The following is a 25970-nucleotide window of genomic DNA, read 5'->3' on the forward strand; positions in this document are numbered from 1 at the left end:
TGACCTTTTACCGAGTGCATGACTTTTAGCCCGGTTTTCCATTTATTTGTCTACACACACACACACACACACATACACAGATACGTCAGCACACGTCTACTCGGGATGCTACCGACCGACTTAAACAATCTACGGTCAATTTAACTCGGTTAACAGACATCACCGATAAACTGCAGACTAATCTGCGACTGACAAATGTATGCCACACTCAATCTGCACTTAATGCTGCGAGCACCATTTCTCAAACACCCTTTCTTCTGAGTTACATCATCGTGTTGCATGTACGAACACGGTAGATAACTTCTCATGAATACTATAGTTGTTTACTGATGCGAACGCGCCCCCCCCCCCTCCAGCTACGATACACACGGGGTGGCTCAACCCTCATCCGTTCTCCTCCTACCCTATAAAATGTTGATGCCGTTGCAACGGGGGATGCAGGAACGGTGGGGGTTGGAAAGTGGGGTGGAGGGGGGAGGAGTTGTAGGTGGTAGATGCACTTCCAATTTATCATTCGAACACCTCGACCATTGTCACTAATCGCACCGTAATGCACATTATGCGGCTAACAAGATAAATGGAGGTCGCAAATGCAACCCCTGAATTAACTACATACATATACATAGCTAACCGACACCCTCTGTGTGTGTGTGTCGCCAGGAAACGGTGGTTTGCGGAAAGGGGATGATGCTTTGGATTCAATCGCCTCCCCTCGCTTGTTGTTATCTTGTTCCACAGATTGAGTCGTTATACGCGGTCGAAGTGTAGATTTGAAGGTAGAATTTTTGACGCAGAACTACGTTTTTTCGTATATATTAAATGCAATCGCAACTAGGTATTGCAATTTACCGTCGAATTAAATCTACCAGCAAACGGTAACTAGTTTCTATCATTATCGGTTTATCGGTTTACTTACTGAGTTTCGCTAGCCTAATCCGGGGTCTCTATTGTTCACCCACGAGTGCACTTAGACAGTGGATACTCTCTATCATGTTCCCACGTTACAGTAATTTGCCTGGTTAATACAAGTCGATTGGATTTCAAAGTCATTTCGTTCATTAAGTTTAGAGATTGCAAATAACCGCTAAATTACATTTACCGGTAAACAGTAACTGATTTCTACCATTATCGGTTAGCCGGTTTTTACCGTAAAATGAGAAAAAAAGTGAACGATTAGATAAGATATCTGTATGTGGTTACTTTTCACAAAAGCGTTAATCTACATAGATTGAACTGTAAATAATTTAAAATAAATCTCAGGTGAAAAGTGTCATACAAATAGGTTCAAATAAGTCCATTCGTAATAATTAATTATCACATTTGAAACAACTGTCTAATCGGTTTTATCACGACTTGGTTGGTCTGTGTTGCCACTGTTTAGCATGCATCAGTGTAGCCACTCTTACGAATGCAGCAGTGTTGCTACAAGAGATATGTCAAACTGAAAGAAGTCTCGCTGCTCGCTACAACTTATTACAATGCGCTACTATTACTATGTTACCATTGTATCAAAATTCAAGACCTATAATTAAAGAGAAATATGTATGATGAGTTTACTGCCTTGCATACCTCTAATTCATTCTGCTAAAAATTTTAGTGATTTTAGACTAAATACTACCTAATTCATAAAGGTCTGTTCATACCTAGTCAGCACGTACCGACTTCAGCAGGTATCTGGCCATACGAAAAGTATTCTTTGGTACATTTTGTATGGGTATATTCATACCAACCGTCACGTTTACGCCACGGCAGGCTTACAGCAGTACCCGACATTTCCTGTTCATACCTTACAGCAACATCCATCAACGTATCGTATCCGATTTTTTGGCCATCGTGGAAATATACACGCGAATTACGTGCCATGAGTCTGCCGCTTTGCTGTTTTGGACCAATTATCGATAGTGACAGTTGACAGCTGTTCAATCTTTCGACATGGTTTTGGCGCAAATATTTAAAAAAAATTTGTCCATCATCCACAAGCTCCTTATACAGTGTCCAAAACTCTCCTTCGGTTTTTCTATTTTTTAACATGGGATGCACATCAAAACGCCTCCGTGCTTTTTTATTGACCTTCTTGAGCTTCTTCTTCCAACAAAAACGCGATTATACATAATTTTTCGTTCGATAAACGCCGAAACATTTTTGCTGACTTGTATTCTGACGCGTAGCTACGAATGCACGTGTATGCATTCATATTGTAAGTACTCGACAATACGACGTAAGCAATATTGCGCAGTATCGTCATGGCCTGTAATGTATAAGTAAGCCGATTTTGCCTTGCACTCGGCCAAAGTGCTGTGAACGTGACGTGACCGCGACGTGTAGGTAGATATGAATAGAAATGTAATAAAATGACATATTTGAAACGGAGTCGTTAAGTATGAACAGTGCTGTTAAGTATGAACAGACCTTAATACACCATTTTCATTGATTTTTAATGCTATATAATACAAAACAAAAATATGCCTGTATATGTACTCAATTATGTCGATGGCGAAATTTTGGCGATTTACTGGTAAATCGGTAAACGAATCATGCAACCCCCATTCGGCGTATTGTGGATTAGGTTGTCTGGAATTTAAGTACTAAATGTGCCAATTTAAAATTGATAAATCCACTGGCAACACAGACTAACCGAGTCGTAATAAATTCGATCAAACGGTAGTTTCAATCATGTTTGCAACTTTCAAATGGCCCAAACTTTAAATAAACAAATATAATTGGTTAAAAATAAAAAAATTATTCACTATTACGAATTTAATTTTATTTATTTATGTATATGTTATTATCTATGTACCTGAGATTTATTTTTAATTATTTACGATTCAATCTACATCGGTTAAGTTTTTTAGGAAAAGTAACCGCATACAGCTTAGAATCTACGAAAAGGATTCTTTTTTTCATTTACCGGTATACCGGTAGTAGGAAAAATCATATACCGTTTACCGGTTATTAAAATTTGACGGTAAATTTCGATCTTTAGCTAAGTTAGAGTGCACGTAGTTCTATGTTTATATAATACAGATATACACACGTGCGCTTAAATTACCGATGATTATTATAACTTGGTGGAGTTTTATGTAATGGACCTAATCCTCGTGAGTGCTTTTTTGAAAATAGCTTTAGAAAGTAATATCCTTGTACATATTATACGATAGAAAAGCAAAGTCGTTAAACTTAATGACATTAAATAACAATATAATCTATTTGTATAAAAAAATTTGTGAAATTGCGGAAAATTACTCGACATGAAAAATTGCTTCCAATTCTATCGAAGAAAAATATCCTACAAAATATTTTATTTACATTGCGTTATTTTCCGAAAAAGATTCGTTTCTTTGGGCCGATCTCATATTCTGCAATTGATTGATGTTGCATTTATTATATTTATATGTTACAGTGAAAACATATTTAAAGTGAAAATAATATAATATACTAGTGAAATTATATTTTCAATAGTGAAATTATATTTTCACTAGTGAAATTATATTTTCACCAATTCAAGCAGTGAATATGTATCAAACAATGAATTTACAACGTTTAACTCTATACATTAAACCATAACAACCCAATCTTAAATTAATAGGGCCAACCCTTACTTAACCTGACCTATCCTAACCCTTAAATAATACCAACCCTACCAATCTAATCTTAAATGAATAAAACCACCCCTGAAAATGTAACTGGTTACGATTTCACTGAAACGTCACTGAAAATATATTTTCACTTAAAATATAATTTCACTGTGACATATATAATAGTATTAGGTATTATCATGAACATAGACATATAATATTTATGAAATTTATACACCCATTAGAACATTTATTTATTTACATATATTTACATGTTTCTTTTTTCTTAATTTACATCAATATGTTGATAAATCGTCAAATAAATATTATAATTATGCCATAGTCATTATATATTTTCGCCATAATGGAGATAAAATTCATATACATATGTGTACGTATGAGAAAAAAATTGCAACATATAAATGTATATATGTATATGTATTTTATTGAATGTTCATATGTACATACATATGTATGTACCAAGATAAAATTAAAATTAATATTATCAATTAGTTTTATCTCCACAACGATGATATCTAATGAATATGCGTATGTATGCATACTTTCTGGCATATTATGTACTTCATCTAAATAAATATTCATAATATTAACATACAATTATTATTGATAAACTATTATTGCATAGCCGCGAAAATTTAATATATATAATACAATTCTTAGGATTTTGTTTCATATTTGGAACACTTTTTTTATTTCTGAAAATTAATAATACAAGTAATATCATTTGAAAAAAATCTTTCTAAAAAACGGATACATATACAATATTCTTAAATTACTATTTGGCTTTTTCATTATTATTTTGTGTATTAACATCAAACTTTATATCGTAAAAGTTTCATTTAAGTCTACCAAATATTTTAGACATGCACTTTTGAGTATGTATTGTTTTTACAACTGATAAAGATAATACATATAATGTTTGAGTATATTTTTAACAATTTTACCATAAAATTTAGATTCAACTACTGCTAGTGGGTCTTTGAATATTGAATGTGAAACTTTTACGATAAATATATATGTATGTAAATAAAATTTTAAATGAAAAACACATTCATATAAAATGAATCGAATTTTTAAACAGTAATAATTATAATATTATAAAGTCATTTAATTAACTAAATAGGAACATCAATAATAATAATTATATCGTTAATAGTCCAAAATAAAGCTTACTGTACAACTTATTTATTTATTCTAATACAATATCAAATCTTTGATAAAATTCAACGATACTCAATAAAGTTCTATTTTTTCCAGTATATTTATATGATACATAACATTAATTTAATAGTTCTAAATAAAATTGTAAACTTTTCCTACTGTTTTTGCTAACATTTACGAATATTTAAATGAAATATGTAGTAAGTAGTCCAATAATCTATTGTAGTGAACAGTTTCAAAAAAATATACATACAATATATCAATCGAAAAAATCACATTTAGCATTTACAACGATGAAATTTAAACAAATATATATTTGTATAATTCTTAAATACAATGTATATTTGTAATGGGAAACATTTGCAAACTTATAATATTCAAGATTTTCAAATTGCACCGTTGTAATTGCTATAATATAATTTATAACAAAGACAAGCAAAAATATAACATCATATAATATGTATAATACATTAAGTGATAACAATCAATCAATATCAATTAGATTACGACCAAATTAAATAATATTAAAAATATATAGTTTCATATACTTATGTAGACATCATTTAATTTACATAGTTTCATATTAAGCACCACATGTCTAAATTCAATTTTTAAACCTAGTGACGTCGACAAGATGGACTCTCTTCATGTTTTCAAATCAAACGAAATTTCGAAATAAAAAATAAAATATATATAATACCTACATATATATGAAGATATTCGTATTATATATAATGTATATGAAACATTCAATAATAAATTCACCCCTTTTATTCATTACATATGCATATTTGCGCCATCAGTGTGCGAAAATTTTTACTATACACAGTGAGAGAATTAGACGAATTGCATCTGGAAAATGAACATTTCGATACAAAATATACATATAAAGAAGTAATCACGACCTTTGTATTGGTAAATTTTTAAAAACGTTTTTTCGATGAATATCTATAACAACATATTTTAAATGTTTTTCTAAAATATTTGACGTGTTCAGTTCATCTAAATGATATTATCTTCAAGAAAAACAAATACTATATTCATATATATGTATATAAATGATGTGCATCATGATTTGATGCATATAAAATCTGCACACCTGCCCGCACAGTCCTTTATCGGATGGCTCCTATTCCAAGAGCTCTCCGACCTTTTAATGCAATCGTTGCTGCTGTGCCTGAATGTGACATTTTTCACTTCGGTTATTGGAGATTATTTTAACCTATGTATTTGTCTGGTAGCTTGCGCTCATCATTATTTTAATAATTGCACATGATGTAAGAATGGAATTTTGATCTATTTTCTTATGTTGGGCCTCGCTGAGATGTGTTGTATTTGGGGCTGGTTCTTATATACATACATACATATATTGGTGCTGATTGTAGATGCAAGACATTCCCTACTGTGTATTTTATTGTTTGATATTTTTACTTCATCTGCTATTATAATAATGCTATTGTTTTTCATGATTATGTACACGTGTATTTTTTTCTGTATATATGTCATCATCACCATCATCCACTACTGGATGAGGGCCTCTCCAAAACGCTTCCACTCGTCTTTGTTTTGCGCTCTCATTCATCTAATTCATCTCACTAAACATATTTTCCTAATTTTGTCTATCCATCTTCCTTGCGGTCTTCCTTTTACCCTTTTGCATTCTCTCGGGTACCATTCTAGCACTTATTTTGTCCAACTTTCGTCCATTCTTCTAGCCACGTGGCCCACCCATTGCCATTTCAATCTCTTCACTTTATCCACTATATCCACAACCATTGTCATACTTCTCACCCACGTATTCCGTTTCATGTCTTTCCTCGTTATGCCAAGCATACAACTTTCCATATTTCTATTATGGTACATTGGACTTTGTGTAGCAACTTGGCGTTCAATAACTAAGTTTCACATCCATACATCATCACTGGCAAAATACATTGATCGAAAATCTTTTTCTTTAGGCAAAGTCGCATTCATTCGTCCAATTGCACTCTATCCTAGTTTCACACGTCTCTCATTTCTCCTTCTTTATTACATATATTTATCATATCTCTGTATTTTTTCGACCATTGTGCCGCATTAGGGACTACTCTTATACCACAATGGTCCAAGCTTAAACTTATATAAATATATGTAAAACCGGTCTCCGTGACGAGACAGAATGTTAAATTACAGAAAACGCAAATATCGGAAGGCAAATATCGAAAATCGAAAGATCTTAAGTCGAAAGATCAAAAAAAAAATGGTGCATGGTAAACGGTACATACTCACTTAATTTGCGTGAGCAGGATACAACAGGAACAAGAGGAACAGGCTTTTCCTCCCGTATTAATGTGCACGCGCAGAATACGGGAGGAAAAGCATGTTCCTCTTGTTCCTGTTGTATCCTGCTCGCGCAAATTAAGTGAGTGTGTACGTGAGTATGTACCGTTTACCATGCACCATTTTTTTTGATCTTTCGACTTAAGATCTTTCGATTTTCGATCTTTGCCTTCCGATATTTGTGTTTTCTGTAATTTAACATTCTGTCTCGTCACGTAGACCCATGTAAAACATATATATATATATATATATATATAATATATGTATGTATACATTTTGTTATTTTGTAGCTGTGGAATATTTCATTTTCAACATAAAGTGTTCATTTTCAAGATACCAATCGTCTAATTTTTTACCACGTTATTTGATGGTTACCGTTTTATTTTATTTTCAGATGGACCAGTCGTTTTATTCTATCACATAAAATACCCAATAGATTGCGTTGAATATCAGAAACGAAACGGGAAAAATCACTCTGGAATACTTGTCGATGACGTTGACGTCTTTGATCTTCGGCATGGAGGCTTTTATGACTGATGCTCCACGACGAAGCGCATGCAGCATTTTGGGTTTGCTACCAGTCGTACCTATGACATGAATGCGTATTAATATTTGTATAAATTGATATCGTTGTTTTGGTGAAACTTTCAGCTCACCTCTGTAGCGTAATCCGTGTGCCGATCTCGTGGAGTGGTAGGCTGTGGCGGCTGGTCCTCTGGCCATACGAAAGCTGGGTGGAAAGCGAGCTGGATCGTGAGGGGGCGCAGTCCCAGGCCTGCGCCTTATGGGGGCGATGGGGCTCATCCGAACGTCCTGCAGCTCGATGATCTCGCGTTCTCCTGGCAAAGATCTACTCCCGGGACTTCTACCTTCTTCGCGATTGCCTGTTAGTATTTGTCGGCACTAATAATACACCTACCAACTAGGCAGTGCTGAATCGGCTGACAAGTTTCAGAACGCTCTCCCGTTTAAAATTGATTCTGATTTTTTACCGTTCAAAACGATTGCTTTCATTGCTGAGTTTGAGCATGTTTAAAGGAGAGCTTTCTGAAACCGGCCAGTCGACTCGGAACCGATTTCGTTGTTTAAACTAACTGTATACATACTCAATGCTTTCTTGTCGTCTGTGTCTTTAGACTTGGACTTGGTTTTCTTCTTGGCTCTGGCGCCCCAGTAGGTGTAGTTGACTGCTGCGTACTCCAGAAGTGCGGCGAACACGAACACGAAGCACATCACCAGATAAATGTCGATGGCTTTCACGTAAGATATCCTGGGGAGGCTGCTCCTCACTCCGGTGCTTATGGTGGTCATCGTCAGCACGGTGGTGATACCTGAAGGTGAACAATATTCAGTCATGGGATGCTGGATGTGAGGCTATGAATAGGTTAGAGGTTGTGCGCTCACCTAAAGCTACTCGGGCTGACGTTGCTTCGTGGTTGATCCAAAACGAGACCCAAGAGAGCATGACGATCAGGATGCTCGGAAGGTATGTTTGAAATACGAAGTATCCGATGTTTCTTTGCAGGCGAAAGCTCAGTGAAAGTCTTTGGTAGATGCCGGTTGCTAATTTTTCCTAAATTGTCGAAACGTTGGGTAAATTGGGTTGTCTTTGTGCGACATTTGTCTTAGCTAGAGGTACAACGTTTGGCCATATAATTTCTGAAAATCTTTTGGTAACGAAACCATTGTTTATGAATGATTTTTACTTTATCTGAGTACGTATTACCACAGATGAAGATTTTTAGACATAAGAAAATTCGAACTTGAGATTTTGGCTGATTCGAACTCGGAATCGATCACTGATCACGTTTTCATTGTCTTTTCACGTCATTTTGGAGATTTTTTTGAACTTCATTAATCCTGTCGAACTGAAACTTAGTATCGGTCACTATAATTACGATACGATGTAATTTTTTTTATCAAATTTATCAAGTTGGCCAGAAGAGGTACCTTCCCTTATACATAGGTGTCCTCTTTTTTTAAATGTTTTTTGGATTCAATTATCTCCTAAACCGCTAAATGAATCAAACATATAATATACTTATTTACTGATATTTTGTAAATATTTTCATCTCAACCGGGAGAAGTACTTTTACTCTAGAGAATCAAGGCTTTTTAAGTTTTACTCCAAAACCTTTCAGCGTATTGAACTGAAATTTTACATCTATGTAGAAGTTTAAATTTAATATCAAGTTACATATATATAAAATTTGGTGAGCACCCGTCAACCGGAAGTGTAAGTTTACTCTTGTTCGATTGTTCTTCGACCTCTTAAACTAGTGTGCTCTACACGAGAAAATTGAAGTATGATCTTTGTGTCAATGTGATGAAAATAAAAATAAATCAACAAATTTCATAAATCGGAAGTGGGGTTTTTTCCTCTTAGACAAGTCAAAAATGTTGTGACGACGCGACTTTTTCCACACCCCTAATCGTATCAAGCTGAAAATTTATATTTGTATTCTTTATGAACTGACTTCAAGTTGATAAGGTTTTGGTCAGAATTCGTTAACCGGAAGTAGCCATTTTTTTTAAACAATATTTCATTATTTTATTTTGACCTTTTAGATTATGTCTGTCTTCTTGATATTTTACGTTTATAATATTTATAGTAATGTTAAGTAATAAAAAGAATTTAAACAAAATCCGCCAACCGGTAGTAGAACTTTTGTCTTGTGTAAGCTTCCCTACATTTGCGCTCAATTTGTATCGAAAATGGTCTCATGGTCGGTATGCGTGAATGTTTTAGTATCGAATTTTGCTTTTTATACTTCTTATATTCCTCAAATACATAGCATACATAAAGTCTTGAGTTGATCACATCCGATTGTTGTTGTTTTTTTTATAAAAACAATTTCCGAACACCGACAATACAATTTTTCATTCTAGGACTTTAATCACGCTCTGATCCCATCTAGATTATTTTTAATTGTTATGTTTTGGTAGGGGAGCGAAGAGGGATTTAGTCTTTTATGGGAGGGTGGAAAGCACGTATTACTATGCACCCCTCGCATTTTAATATTTTCCATTTTATCGCATTAGAGAGGTGTTCTTGCATTTTATCGATTTCTTATGGTAATGCGATGCGTAAATATGTTTATGTTTATTAAACAATTCGTGAGCGTTTACAACGTCAAATGTCAATTGGGGAGATTATGTATATATGTAGGTACATATGTAGACTAATTTGAATATCTTAATACCTTTCTATCGTTGGTTTCGTAGCCGATTATCGTGAACTGTGGCAGTTCGGCCTCTTCTACACCTCTAACAGGTGTTTCTTTCCAGTACATCACGACGTCCAACACCGTGTAACCATCTGAAAGATTCATAAGAAACATCAATAATTGTGGATATTTATTTTATGATCGTTGTACGGTGCTTGCTGGGTACACCCGCGATCGATACTCACAACTTTCTATTTCGACGGTGCAATTTTGAGCGTCCAAAGGATAGTAGTGGAGGTCCATCATGCAGGCCAAGGTTGTTGTGAATCTCATGCCGTAAGTGATGGTGCCATCTCCACTCAGTCTCACTAATTTGTTTCGTTCTGTGACGTCATGCAGAAAGCTGAAAGTTTCAAACGACGAGGTGTTGTAAAAAATGGTTTTTATGTCGTTTGGGTTGTATTACCGCGGAATAAACTAGTGGTTGTCATTGAAACAGTTCCAACAAATTGGGAACCTTACTCAATTTCTCGCAAAATCTCGTGTTTTCGGCTATCTCGAACTTCGCTGAATTGTTTAAAAATGCTGCAAATTTACAAAGTTGATCATAGATGTCTCTGTGGGTGTTAGTTGATATGTATTTACTTTGTATAAAACTTTTATCAAATGTACAATATTTCTGGCCAGAAAGGCGTATTGGGGTTACCTGTAAGGCCTTCGTGGTATAAATTAAAAAATATGTATATACATATTTACATATGTATATGTAAATATCAAAAACATTTCATCAGCATTTTGTATGATGTCGGCGTAGAAACAGTGCGCCGCGGTGCAGAAACAATACCCAACAATGACTTAACCTTGTGACCTTGAATTATTGAACTTTTTCTCTGTCGGTTCTTTTAGATTGAAATTGTATATTAGGCAAGGAGTAATAAACATATTCGTATGTATTTATTTATATATCCATGCTATGGTTTATAGTAGAACCGATATAAACCATATCAATATTTTCAATATTTCACATCGATATGTTCAATATTTTACTAAATAATCTATCCGTATGTTTATTGTTTTTTTACTTTTAGTTCAATTTAAACTATTATTCTCAATTAATTTTTAATTTTCTATTTTTTATTTATAATTTTATTGTTTTTTTTTTATTATTATTTTTTTCTTATGCGTATATTTATAAAAATATGTATGTAGGTTTCTGTGTATACATGTATGTATTTGCGTACTTATTAATGCTTTGTCTCGATTTACGCGATTAATTAGACTATCTACGGTGTAATTCTAGATTTGAGCGTAGTATGTAGTTATATGATGGATTTTCTATATATGTATGTACATAGCTACATGTATACATACATATGTTCATACACAGTTTGTAATATATTATATATCCCGATGTTTCATTTATTAGAAATATGAGCCATTTGAACGGATACGTATGTATGTATGTACATATATACATATGTTTATTCTTATTTTGAATTTTCAATGTGACGATCGATTTTTCCACACTTTTCTAAGAGTGTATACAAATTTAGCGAGAGGGTGATCACGTATTTTATATACTTCTTTTACAATTTGCATTTCAAAGGCTATACACTCGAAAGGAAAACTTGAAAAGGTTTACGATACCAAAAGCGGCGAGAGAGTATGCACGACATATTTTATTTTATTACATCATAATTATAAGAATAAAGCACTGTGTAGTTAGAAAAATCTAAATTGCAAGATGCTAAATTTAAATGATTTTATTTTTTATTTTTGAAGTGAATTCAATATGTATGTACATATGTACATTGTGCAATAGATTATTACCTACATACAAGTTGAGTAGGTTTTTGAATGAGAATTATCGTATTCTCGGATGGGGTGGTAGTGAGCAGATGTGAAATTTCCCGTGTTGTATTATAAAATAGTGAAAATTGAGAAACTTTGTTCGAGTCGAGGCGAAAAGTTAGGTTTTAAATGTAAATTCGAGTTCTGAACAGTTTAACAAGAAAAGGCTCTCCGCCTCGACACCGTATATTATATTATATTATGTACGTATGTATGTATGTATGTATGTAGGTATTCTTGTTTATCATTTCGTACAACGGTGAACAAAGTCCACGATCAAAATATATCATGTCCGTTATGGGAATTTGCTTGAAAATGAGAACACACGGCGACACGGCGCGTGCACGAAGACACTATGCGCCGCGACATCCAGACTAGCGAGGACACACTGAGACACAAATGTTCACTGCGGGACGCATTCACGCCCGCATAAAGACACAGGATAAGCGTCTTGCGGCTCCGTGTGTCCCAATTAGGACGCATTGTTTAAGAAATTTGGCTGTATTTATAAGGTTTTTACTAGTTTCACTTCGCCAATCGGTCTGACGAAATTCCTACATTCTTCCGATGGAGATGAAATTTTGCCATTTTGCGAGGATTGGATGCCGATAGAGATTTGAATTGCTTCCGCTAGGTCGATGGTGAAATATAATCGTAATAAACACGTTTAAGAATCCAAAAATTTTGTAGACGGTGACAGCTAACCCATTGTCAATAGTCAATAGCCTTGTTTGTTTGAATTTTCGCCCCCCACTCGTTTTGTCACATTTTAATTGTTTAAACGCGTATAACTTTATAATTTTCACACTATACATATTTTATAAAATTTGAATTTTAGTCTCTCATTATCTCTCATATATATTTTTATTTCACTAATAGGTTAAATAACACCATAACGACACGAAAAATGGTTCAGAGACGAGATATGACTTTTCTTATAGATCTATGCCCAGTGAACACGAATGTGGTAATAAATGTTGATTGGCTCGAGATTCGGAGATATGTGTTTTATAAATCGTGCGATTTTTCTATATCTTGGCGTTGTTCGGTCGATGTCTCAAAATCTGTCAATTTTCTATTCAAAATGAATATTGGAATCTATATTCGGGTATTTTATCTTCCATTTGTAGTGCTTTTCAGCTTTCAAATCTCTCCAAGTAGTCGTCCAGTTCAAATCAAAAGTCAAAAGTACGTATTTTCACTTGGGATTTTTTCCCACTGTTATTACTATTTTATAATGAGTTTTTTCTATTGAAACATGTTTATTGAGATAGTGTTCTAACCACACTATTTTTTGTTTTCGTTTAAAAGGATTAATTGGAAGTGTGCTGAACTTTAAATCGGTAAAATTGCGAGCAAAAAGCTCGTACTAGTGTTTAGTCGTATTTACACGAATCTGAATTGAATTAATAGGGATAATATATTAAATTATCTTTATATAAGAATTAAATAAAATTCCACTTAGAAAAATCATATTTCTACTATTATTGTGGATTAATAACAAAAATTCTATTGATAACTGGCTTACCTCGATAAAATAATACATCCATATATGTATAAAAAACTAGAAATAGGAATAAATTAATTATAGGTAGAGTTAAGAAAGCAAAAACTGGTGTAACAATGCCCTTCTTAAGAGCATTAGAGGTGCTAGTAATATTAGTGCTTACTTGAGGGGTGTTAATGCATACCTCTGTGGAAGATGATGTAATTATATATGTACATAAGTTTAATAAAATATATTATAATGTTTGGAATTATATTATATATTGTTTTAGGTTTATTAATTGTAGTTTTGTTTAATTTCGTTAACTACATATGTTATATTATAGTTGTTAGTTTTAGTTTAAAATTGTCAATTGTTAAATAATTCATTAGCAATTTGCTATTTAATAATGAATAAATAAATTTGCAAGGTTATTTTGAACATCTTCCTTTGGGTCGGTTTTCTGTTTAGCTCACCTATTTTTGTCATTGGCGAAAAAAGTGTCTGGAACCCATATCTTTTCAGCGAAATCGCCCGACAGTGTCAGGATTTCCTCTTCGGTGCTGAAAGCCAATCGTTCGTCTTTCCAATACTGGTTCAGGTACATTGTAATGGTGTAGTCCTGAAAATAAAAACATGAGCAATATTTATTACGTTATGATTTAATTTTGATTAAAATAATTTATTATGTTCGTACTTTTTTTTAATATACGTAATATGTTTTCGTTTTTATTATTAGGCATTTCTAAAAATAAGCTTTATCGCACGGAGCTTGATTAAGGAAAGTGTGGAAAGGCAATGAAAGAGCTTTTGTGCGGTTTCTATATTTCTTTCTTCCTTTTTGGAAGCGCCTTGGGACGCTTTTTGGCAAATAAACGCCGCTTTTAAGCTCGATTGTAATTTCGGTGATTCTTTTCCAGACATTGCATTATTAAAAGCGTACTACACCATGCCATTAAATTTGCTCAATATCATAAACATTAAATTCTGACAAGTTGAAATTAATTTCAGGCTCGACGAATCTGAGCATTATTTGATTTTTTATTTTAATTTCAATCCAAAATGTATGTACATATGTATGTATGTATGTACACTCGCCTTTACAGATCGTTCCAAAGCAACGAGTTTACTAATACAGATACAATACAATCAGTACAAGCATTTATACAAAGCGAATTCATACAAAAATCATCCACAGTGACATATATGGAGAAATTTATGCAGAAATTTATTATACGGTTTGGGAAACTTCAAGATGCTGAATAACTTGAGATTTGCAAGAGTAATTGGAAAGGAGATGCCAATTTGCAGGAATCGTTTCAATGAAATACAGACAAATTGGCAAACTCTGATAGGAAACGATAGACCTGGAGCCACAAACCAAGATCTGGCCAGCAGCTACTAGTGGGAATCGAACTACTATTCGAAAGCATAACATGTTACTATGCTTCGAATATGAATCGAACTACTACGTGACTACTCTGCTCGAAAGCATATTATGCTAACCACTAGTGCACGCTGCTGGTTATGTATGTACATATGTATGGAATATGTAATTGGTGTGATTAAATAATTAAACGTTTCTAATCGATTAGATGCTAAAACTACGTTAGCGTTATTAAAACAGATCTCCATTGTCACCTTTGTGTTTGAATACGCGTGTATTCATGGGTATATCGTTCGACCTGATGGATTTCAATGAACGCGATAGTCGATCCGTTTCTACAATGATGGGATGGGGGGTCGCTATTCGACGCTAGTTCTCCTGTTCGTCATGGGGGGGGGGAGTAGGGGTGACGTCACGGGCTGAGGGTGGAGTATTTTAGGAGTGGGTGGGCAATGAGGGGGTGGTGGTTGTGCTGCTCAACCGCAGCTCGTCGTGCTCAAGAGTGGCAGCCAACCTGCTCAATTAACATCGTTCAGCGGGCTGCGCCGCCCTACACCGAAACAATACGTATAATATAAATGTAAACCTTGGCAGTGGTCGTTGCGGTCGGACGATTTAGACCAAAATCACAATTAAGCTGTAAATTTGTCTCGTTAGCTTATGTTGTGAGTTTGGTTGAAATCCGCGCGATGCAAGTTGAGATATAGCTCAAAGACTGACGGATCGGTGCGGTAGCAAAGGTGGTAATTTTGCACGAATTTGATTTTATTCCGTTATAGAATGTTTTTATGATTCATTAAGTAAGTTTTTTCTATTGAATTGAGAAATATTAACTTGAAGGCTTGTAATGAAGCAAGTTAGGTCGTGCAAGTGCATCTAGCTATGCTAAATACAGCGTGGTTTTTAAGGTTTGACATTTTCAAACAAGTCGATCTAATGGAATTAACTTTATATGCAAGTAACCTGCTTGTTAACTGCTTTAAAGTACATTTTTTTATTATATACATACATCATATATTCCATGACAGGAATTACCTTATGTATATACATACATAAATACATATATCAAGAAGGCCTAACATTTAAACACCAATACACCTTTCTAGCCAATTATAAACATCGAGTAATTTTACAAAGCATCATAGAGAAATTTTTGGATACATTTTGATAAAGTAGACTCGAATTTTGCGAGAAATATGTAGAACAGGGTTGCCAATTTGTTGGAACCGTTTCAATCAAGATCAGATAAATTCGCAAACTGTGATAGAAAACCTGTCATATATTCAAAGTCTGGCCAGCAGCACAACCAGGGATTGAACCCGTGTCTACACAATTGAAAGCATTGCACGTTAGCCACTGATCTACCGTTACAATGAAAATCAGATAAATTGGCAAACTGTGATAGAAAACGTGTCACATATTCGACATCGATGTCACATATTCAAGGTCTGGCCAGCAACACAGCCAGGGATTGAACCCGTGTCTACACAATTGAAAGCATTACATGCTGACCATTGATCTATGCTGTTGGTTATGATTCGATTATCTTCGTGCATAAGTACTAACAATTTTTAAAACAGCAGTACATATAATACAATAGAGACATGTATGGACAATCAATACATTTTTGATACACAGCAAATTTGCGAAAAATATGTACAATATGTAGGTAGCATTTATAAGATTTAATTGGTATTTTCGAGAGACTGAAGGGAAGAATATAAATTTATTGAAACCGTCACAGTAATTAAGCTAGAAAAATCGGAAAATTCTAACAAGAGACCAGCTCACTTCTCACCAGCTGTCTGACTTCAGCTGACTTCTCTACTGGTATGCGATAGTAATAATAATCTACCAGTGCACTACGCTTTGTATATGTATGTACATTCGTGCTACTTTCTCTTTTAAAGCTTTCGACTTTTCAAAACAAAGAAACCTACTTTGGTGATTTGCATATTTGCCTCATTTGCACCTTGCCTATTTTCAATTTCAAGCAAGTAAAGACTGTCAATTTGCGTCCTCACTCAAAATTATTTATTTCGTCGCTTGAATTCAAAAGCCAAGTGGCTTTTATATAATCGTGTAACGATTTTAAAGCCGCTTTTACGCTGCAACTGACGAGATGGTCCATTTAGCAGCTCATAAATGGGTCAGTTTGCGACCTAAATACGCCGTAAATTTTCACCAAAACCGCATCGCATCACACATCCCGCTGATTTTTTACACGATATATGTATGTATGCGTATGTAAATATTATTATATGTATATATATATTTTATTTTATTTTACACAGATATATACCATCAATTTTTACAAATTGTACATACATAATACAGCAGATTTGTGACAGCAGGTAGGATGATTTTTTTGCCAATTTTAAGGAACCGTTTCAACAATGATCAGATAAAAACGGCAAACTCTGATAAGAAACGATCGATTTGGACTCACGTCTGACCGGCAGTATAGGGGGCTCGAACCCAATAATCACTTGATGCTAAACATACTCTGTGGTGTGGTGCTGAATTTTGAGGTGCCGGTACGCTCGATTTTGAACTTTTTTTGCATTATGAAAGAAATGCATCTTCGAGCGATGAATGTATCCTGCAGTTCATGACACAAAGCCGTTTGTTTGTTTGTCGCAGCCCCCAAGAACTCAACCTATCCTCATGTATCGATAGCACAATTAATCATCCACCCTAGACAATGGTTTGAGCCGTCATAAGCGAAAAAAAGGTCCAGGGCCCATTTATTTCGTTAATGGGGACCAATATTTAAATGTGCTAAAGACACATATGGTGCCTCACATAAAGCCTGGTGGTATCCTTGATCCTGACAGCATTTTTATGCATGACAGCGCTCCTTGTCGTCGAGCTTGGGTCAAAAATATTGTAAAACTTTTCGAAAAAATTAAAGTTTTATACTATTGTTACGTACGCCGCGGATTAAGCGAATAGAATCCCAGAGACTGTGTGACCGTTCAAGGATTATCTGTTAACGGATTAGCTAAGTGCTTGCACTTACTTCCAGGATTATATCTAGACCCTATGTGCATATAGGCTAAACAATGACCGTTATTAATCCTTTCTCAGAATTGACATGTACCGTGGTACCGAACGTTGTGGGAAGACATATCCGTACGTGACCATAACAATAGGTAAACAAATTAGACGCCGAAGATGTCCTGAGAGATCTATCCCTTATAAGGCGATACTTAGGCGATATCATGTCATTCTTGACTGAGCACTGCCAGTGCGTGTATCGCCTTAATCATCAATAAATGCTGTGAAACGACTTTGGCCTTTTACTTGGATCCTCCACCCACCCCTACGCAACACTACTATTCAATTAACATCGTAGTTTGACAGTTTTTAAAAGTTTCATGGCGATCGCCCGCATTCTACATAAAATTTCAGGGGTGGCACCAAAGAAATGTAAAAATAATTTTTAAATAAATGTAAAAATATTTCTCTAGGTGGCGCCGAATACTCAATTGTATTAATAATTTAAGTTTAATTAATATAAACGTCGTTAATTTTATACTATACATATTTTTGTTGAAACTATACATTACATGTTAATTATGAGTTCCCAAGGACAGACAAATACAAAAAAAGTGGATAAAAATAATTTTATTTTATAAATGAAAAAATGATTTTTTTCAACAAATCATAAAGATATTGGCTCCTTATATTTTATTTTTGGAATATGATCTGGAATAATCGGATCATCTATAAGATTAATTATTCGAACCACCAATCTGGATCAACTAATCCAATCAGAATTAAAATAAATATTGACAAAATCCCTTTTAATCCATATTTCACATTCAAGGATCTTTTCATTGAAGATTCCCAAGGACAGACAAATACAAAAAAAGTGGATAAAAATAATATCATATCATGTCATTCTGGACTGAGCACTGCCAGTGCGTGTATCGCCTTAATCATCAATAAATGCTGTGAAACGACTTTGGCCTTTTACTTGGATCCTCCACCCGCCCCTACGCAACACTATTTTGATTTTTGAAATTTTTATGCCGGGTCACGTGCCGCTGCCGATAAAAGGTGGCGGGGCGCCGTACCGGTTATTCTACAACTCTGCTATCACTGAGCCATACTGCTGGATATATACATATATGTATAAAAAACCTTACTTGTAAAGTTTCACAATATTTAATTATCTCATCTGTGACGTGGGCAGATATAGTAATAATAATTCGCCCCTCGAGGCGGGCAACAGTTTATCAAAACGTCTGAGGATAAAAAACTTGAAATCCAATTACGGTGCGTCAGATGGATGGTCGACTTTCAACGGTGACAAATTACCCGCTCGCCTCTCGGGGAGGTTTCATCTTCTCCGGGATTATGATGTTATAGAGAATGAATGGGTCGGTTGAAATTTAAATTGTCGTTGTGGCGTGCGTGTGCAAAATTCAGTTCCGAACTGTGGAACCGCATTCGCCCTAATGAAGCTCCACACGGCTTTGTGAAGTGTCCTCGTTTTGCACGACGCGACACGATCAACTGTGATGAGGGTTATCACAGCTCCAGGACGTTTCCACGCTTTTCCAGATCGATTTTCCTCTTTGTTCGGGGTTTTCACGGGTCTCGCGTGCTTTCCGCGCCTATTGAATTATTCCCACGTTGAGTTTTGCTTTCTGAATTAACAGGTGGTGGATAGATGCTTATGCGTGGTTTCAAAGGTCTTACTTTTTTCAAATTGATACGGCAAGTCAAGACGAGTCACAGTGTTGAGGAAGTGATTTCAAATCCAGCATTGTTGGCTTTTGCCTAGCGCCGAGAGGTCACCGGGTTCGATCCCGTGAGTTGACCTTGATTGAAAAGAATTTATTCTGAACTAGCTGAACCCGGAATGCGTTGCAATGCCAGAATAAGGCATGCAATTCTCGTTCCCGTTTCAAGTGATGGTCGGAGCTCTACTAACGTCTCTTTAACGCCGTGTCGTCATAAACCAAATGGTAACGTGGTTACCAACGCACACATTTCCTTGACTACGCAATGGCGCTTCAAACTTTCGCGTCGGTAAAATTGTAATTACGAATATTATTATTACGAGGTTTTTTCCGTTTTTTTTCACAGTAAGCTTCCCGGACATGCATACAACAAATCCTGAAAATTTCATCGTAATCGGTTCAGTGGTTTAGGAGCCTATATGAGACAGACAGAAAAACAGACATTCAATTTTATATACATATATAGATTATTATCTATAAAGTTGCTGGTCAGAATTAGATATTTGTGACCAAGTCGATCGTTTCCTATCAGGGTTTGCCATTTTTTCTGATTTCATTGTTAAAACGGCTCCTCCATCAAATTGGCAAAAAATCTATCCTACCCACCACGTAACCACTATTTGAGTATGATTTATGTAAAATAAAATTAATGATAAGTTTAAAATTCATACATATCTCGTTGATTTTGAGTTTTTCAGTGTCTCGACTTGTGTAATAAAAATGCTGCATTTTTCGTAATTGGCCAGGAAGGCTCATTGGGGTTTACCTGTTGGGCCTTCCTAGTATATATGTATATATGTATGTATGTAAAATATGTTCTGTTGCTGGGGAAGATGATAACTTGAACAATTTCTGAAAAAACATCGAGTTTATTGGATCGACTACACGGAATAGCGAAATCTTGGTCGAAATTATCATCAAAAAATTTTTAGACTGTCCTTTTGGACAGTCTAAAAATTTTCTATTTGTTTATTATATGTCTCTATTATATTTAATGTACTGTTATGTTTATAAAATTGTTACTGTTACTGAAGGTTGGCGCGTTCTCGTGCCACCTTGGTTTGGTTCTTTTCATGACACATATGATGTATGCACATATGTATAGGTATATATGTAATATAAAAGTATACTCAATAGTGGGTCTACGTGACTTGACAGAATGTTAAATGACAGAAAACGCAAATATCGGAAGGCAAAGATCGAAAATCAAAAGATCTGAAGTCGAAAGATCTTTCGATTTTCAATCTTTTCATTCTGATATTTGCGTTTTCTGTAATTTAACATTCTGTCAAATCACGGTGACCGACTCAATAGTAAGTGGGTAAGTAAAATTAGGGTTAGTATGCAAGTGAATTTCTAACAAGTAAACCAAACAAACAGGTTTTTGTGAATTTCATTATTTTTATTTGCTTGAAATTGAAATTGTTACCTCAGGTAATCTTATTTCAATATAAAACTTATTTGTGCAGTTTTTCGTAATTTTCACTTGGTTAGTTTTATGAACTTCCTGGCCGTCTGAAATTTGTGAGCTAATTTCGAACCAATTCCACTATTCAGATCACTTTGATATTTAACCAACATACGGGGGTTAGTTGACATTGAAGTAATTCGCATCTAAAAGAATATTAAGTTGTGTGAAGTTGCCCTTAAAGGTCTATTTTCGATTTATAACATCGCTAGATGAAATGCTAGTATGGTTGAAATTTTATGCATAACGTAAATAGCCTTGTTGAAAATGAATTGTATGTCAAATTTTCATGTTGAGGTCGTAGCCATCGAGTACGAATATTATTAGGAATATACATATATGTAGTTAGTTCCGCATAAGTAAGAAATTTTAGGCATTTTTACTGTTGTAACCAAGACGATAATCATTTCGATATAATTTTTGAAATTGATATTGTGATTCTTAATTGAAAGAAAATACTGAACACATTTCTAATGTAGCATAACATTTCACATTTCTGTATGTGATTAATAATCTTATAGTTCAAAACTATAAGATTATTATATGATATTATACACTTTTGTGGTACAATATATGTATGTATACATATGTACTTACATATAAATATATGTATAAGATTCTGAAATTTACCTGTCGTTTCAAAGGATTATTTATATATTTATAATACGAGACGATGTTTAGTCTGGAAGCCTCACAAAAGCCGGTTTCGATATCAAGCCGGATGTTAAAGGGGAAATCCGAGACCCCGTAGACTGGAAAACTTTTGAAGTGATTCAAAAATGCATATATTGTCGAATTGAATTATTTGTGTATGTAACAGTGAAATTATATTTAAAGTTAAAATATATCTTTACTGATGTTTCAGTGAAATCATAACCAGTTACATTTTCCGGGTTGGTTTTATTCATTTAAGATTAGATTGTTAGGGTTGGTATTATTTAAGAGTTAGGATAGGTTAGGTTAAGTTAGGTTAAGCATATTTGAAATTGGCCACTTTTCTTAGCCCTCCCTCACCGAAGTGGGGTATGCAAGTGCCCCAATTTTTACGTTTTTCGTAATAACCATGTGGTTTTCAAAGCTATACATCCTATATATCTTGTATTTCTAGAATGAACTACAAGAAATTTATTTTAATAAATTTTGTATGATTTAGAAAAGGGGTACATCGTAAAAAATACATTTATACATTTCTAGGTTCCAAAGTACGTATCATTTAAAGGAGGTAGCGATAAGTCATGTATTCGCTTGCATATTCATATTGATCGATGAATCAATGCGAGAGAAAGAGACAGCTATATTTTCGTAAGATATTGTTTTCATCGCTTTTGGCGCGTGGCTATTGAGTCATGCAGTCGCCTGTTGTTGGCTTTATCTATTTTCGTTTGCTTGTCGATGGTTGTCGTTATTTTTTAATACAAAAATAGTCAAAAACATGCTACAAGACTGAAACTTTTTTATGTTGATGTATAAAATGATTAATAAGATATATATTGAACCCATTTGTATCGAGAAAAGTTGTATTTTGATTAAAAAATACTGGGTTATTACTAAAGCCCGGACCCTGAGGGAGCTGTATATTGTTCAAATGTTGTAAATGAATTGTTAAAGGTTTGCCGAACTTTTTTTACAAAGGATTTACAACAATGGAACATTGAGCGGCCCCTTGGCTATCCTACCTCTAGTTATTACTCGACCCCGGTTCGGGACACTCGTTCGATCTCGACACTCCGTCCTTCAAAGGTTAATTTCGAGAAATATCTCGCAAAACTAAAAATAGGTTTAATTGCTTTTCCAAGATGGCATAATGGGAAATTTAAATTAAATATATTTTTTTTAATAAAACCTTCATGAAGAAGAAATACAAATTTCTCTAAAATTTTAAATTTTGTTTGAATGCATTATTTTCTTGTCGATTCAGTGAAAATGAGTTTGCTTCTTTCTTGAATCACCAAAAAGACTTTTGGTGTGTTATACAAAGAACAATGCACCCTGATTCGATATTTGTAAACATATTTTATTTCACTGTAGACTGTGTGTACGTAGTTATGAGGTGTAATATTGATTTTGATTTAGGACACGATATGCCTTGGCAACGCATTCCTCCCTCGTTAAAATATTCAAACGTTCTTGGAAACTTTATATTTTCTTACAAGACAGCAGGGATTAATTTCCTATCCTGGGGCTCCCTCCCCCCCCCATCCACGGATTTCCCCTCCCGCCTCCGTCTCTCTACAAATGTTTGTCGTCTAATGGAAATCCTGTGACCTGTTTCGCTCGGTGACTTAATTTATTTTGTACCTGGGAGCACTCGAGCCCCCGGTTACACACAGGTATACACGTACAGGTAGAAAGGTACTCGAGGTCCGTCGTTCAGGTGAAAAATCGCTTAACGAATTTCAGCATTGAATTGGCAAAACGTAAGGTTATCCCTCTACCCCCTAATACCCCCCCCCTATCGTTTCTCACCCCATTACTTTTCCGACCCTCCCTGAAAAGCCGATAATAGGCCTGCGGACAAAATAAAATAAAACAAACGAGGGTATTGTATCAGGTGATTGAAAAGATTTATGTAGTTTTTAACGTACTTGTTTTTACGTGACTTGAATCTTTTATTGTTTACTAGCTGAACCCCGGCATGCGTTGCAATGCCATAATAACGCATGCAGTTTCCGTTCCCGTTCCCGTTCCCGTTCTTGTTCCCGTTCCTGTTCCCGTTCTCTTTCTCGGAAAAACAAAGGCAGCGAACACATTTGAAATTATTGCGTTGCAATGACACTCATTCCCGTTTTTCCCGTTTCCGTTCCCGTTTTTTTTCACAGTAATCTTCCCGAAAATGCATACAAGAAATCCTGAAAATTCCATCGTAATCAGTTCAGTGGTTTAGGAGCCTATTCGAGACACACACACAGACATTCATTTTTATATATAATATATAGATATTGACGTTGTAAAATTGTGGTCTTTCGCTGCTTTTGATTATTTATTTATTCACAAATTTGCCATAGTGACTTTACAGATCAACTCCAAGTCGAAACTATGGTTATATAAAAAGGAATTTAATTATTATTATATTATATATTAATTAAAAGACAAATATGGATAAAACAAATATAAAAATACAAAATTGTAAAAACATGAAATATAAAAACATAAAAATACGAAATTGTAAAAACATAAAATATAAAAATTATGAATATGTCACAGTGAAATTATATTTCAAGTGAAAATATATTTTCACTGATGTTTCAGTGAAAGAATAGACAGTTACATTTTCAGGGTTGGTTTTATTCATTTAAATTAGATTGTTAGGGTTGGTATTATTTAAGGGTTAGGATAGGTAAGGTTAAGCAAGGGTTGGCCCCATTCATTTAAGATTAAACGTTGTAAATTCATTGTTTGATACATTTTCACTGCTTGAATTGGTGAAAATATATTATCACTTGAAATATGCTTTCACTGTAACAAACACATAAAATAATTGTATTAATCTTCGTCCGAGACCTGATCGTCAAAGGTTTTTTTATTTATTAATGTGAGTTTTTTAATATTTTATCTAAAGGTATTTCAATATTTATGCACTTGCGAAATAAATTGGACTTTTTGGTTACAAAAATAAAAAAGAAATATTCTAATTATTTCCACTACCGATTTATTATTGTAATGTGGTTATTTTAGAAATCAAGTCGAATACTTCAAGTTGTAAACAAACTTATTTATTTGCATTTTAATGAAAAACTGCTAAAAAGCGATATTCTGACAAAAGCTGTTTTCTCATGTGAGTTTTGAATTGCTTAAAACGAATCAGAATGTGATAATATAATTAGATAGAGTTCATTTGTAATAGATTGAACGATTAAAATATATATATATATATATATATATATATATATATATATATATATATATATATATATATATATATGTATATATTCGCATTCATTTGCATTTTTACTTTATTTTTATTTGCATTTTTACTCCTGAAAAGTGGTTTTCTATCGGAGGCTGTTTTATCAGATGAGTTCTGAATTGTTTAAAAAAAATCAGATTGTAATAATATAATTAGAAAGAGTTGATTTTTAATAGATTAAACGATTAAATAAACATATGTATATAGGACTAATTAAAAGCCATAAAGAAGGTTCCAAAAATAATTTAGCAAGATATGAATTACTATAAATGAAAGTTTTCATATTATCACATTCTGATTTTATCTGGTTTGTTTTAAACAATTCAGAACTCATCTGATAAAGCAGAAAACCGCTTTTCAGTAGTCTTTCACTAAAAATGCAACCTTCTCAATGGCTTTCAATTAGTTTTGTATATGTTTATTTAATCGTTTAATCTATTATAAATCAACTCTTTCTAATTGAATAGCCGATTAATTCAATCATTCAATCTTGTCCGGAAGATAATTGAAAATACGTTTTAATAGTAACATGCTTTGTAGTAAAAAAAAATGTTATATACGGGTCTTTTACCATTGTTCACCATGCACCATTTTTTTTTGATCTTTCGACTTAAGATCTTTCGATTTCTCGTCTCGTCACGGAGACCGGTTATATACATAGATAAAGTACATACATATTCTTGAAATCGGATGAACGCTTGAATTCATTTTAGAATATTTTCATCTAAAAATGTGCTCAGACTTTTTCTAGCACCCTCTCGCAACGTATAATAATAATAAATATCGAATCACTCACCATGTTCACTTCAGATATCGCGTCGAAGCTGGCTATTGTCAGGTCCATGCCGACGAAGAGCGGTTCTCCTGTTGGCAA

The 25970-nt window shown here is 34.1% G+C and overlaps 1 protein-coding gene across 1 annotated transcript in view; it reads right to left on the bottom strand.

Moving 5' to 3' along the window:
* Window positions 1-7484: 7484 nt before the first annotated feature.
* Lcch3 (Ligand-gated chloride channel homolog 3) overlaps window positions 7485-25970 on the bottom strand; it is a 31346-nt gene continuing 12860 nt past the window's right edge. Inside the window, exons 6-13 of the mRNA XM_077436741.1 lie at window positions 25893-25960; window positions 14057-14202; window positions 10489-10646; window positions 10280-10395; window positions 8481-8649; window positions 8183-8407; window positions 7733-7945; window positions 7485-7663 (exon numbers count right to left, since the gene is read on the bottom strand). Coding sequence (XP_077292867.1) covers window positions 7485-7663; window positions 7733-7945; window positions 8183-8407; window positions 8481-8649; window positions 10280-10395; window positions 10489-10646; window positions 14057-14202; window positions 25893-25960 — 1274 coding nt within the window. The remainder of the gene's footprint in view (window positions 7664-7732; window positions 7946-8182; window positions 8408-8480; window positions 8650-10279; window positions 10396-10488; window positions 10647-14056; window positions 14203-25892; window positions 25961-25970) is intronic.

The sequence above is a fragment of the Arctopsyche grandis genome, chromosome 8, assembly GCF_051622035.1.
Source record: "Arctopsyche grandis isolate Sample6627 chromosome 8, ASM5162203v2, whole genome shotgun sequence".
Taxonomy (NCBI): domain Eukaryota; kingdom Metazoa; phylum Arthropoda; class Insecta; order Trichoptera; family Hydropsychidae; genus Arctopsyche; species Arctopsyche grandis.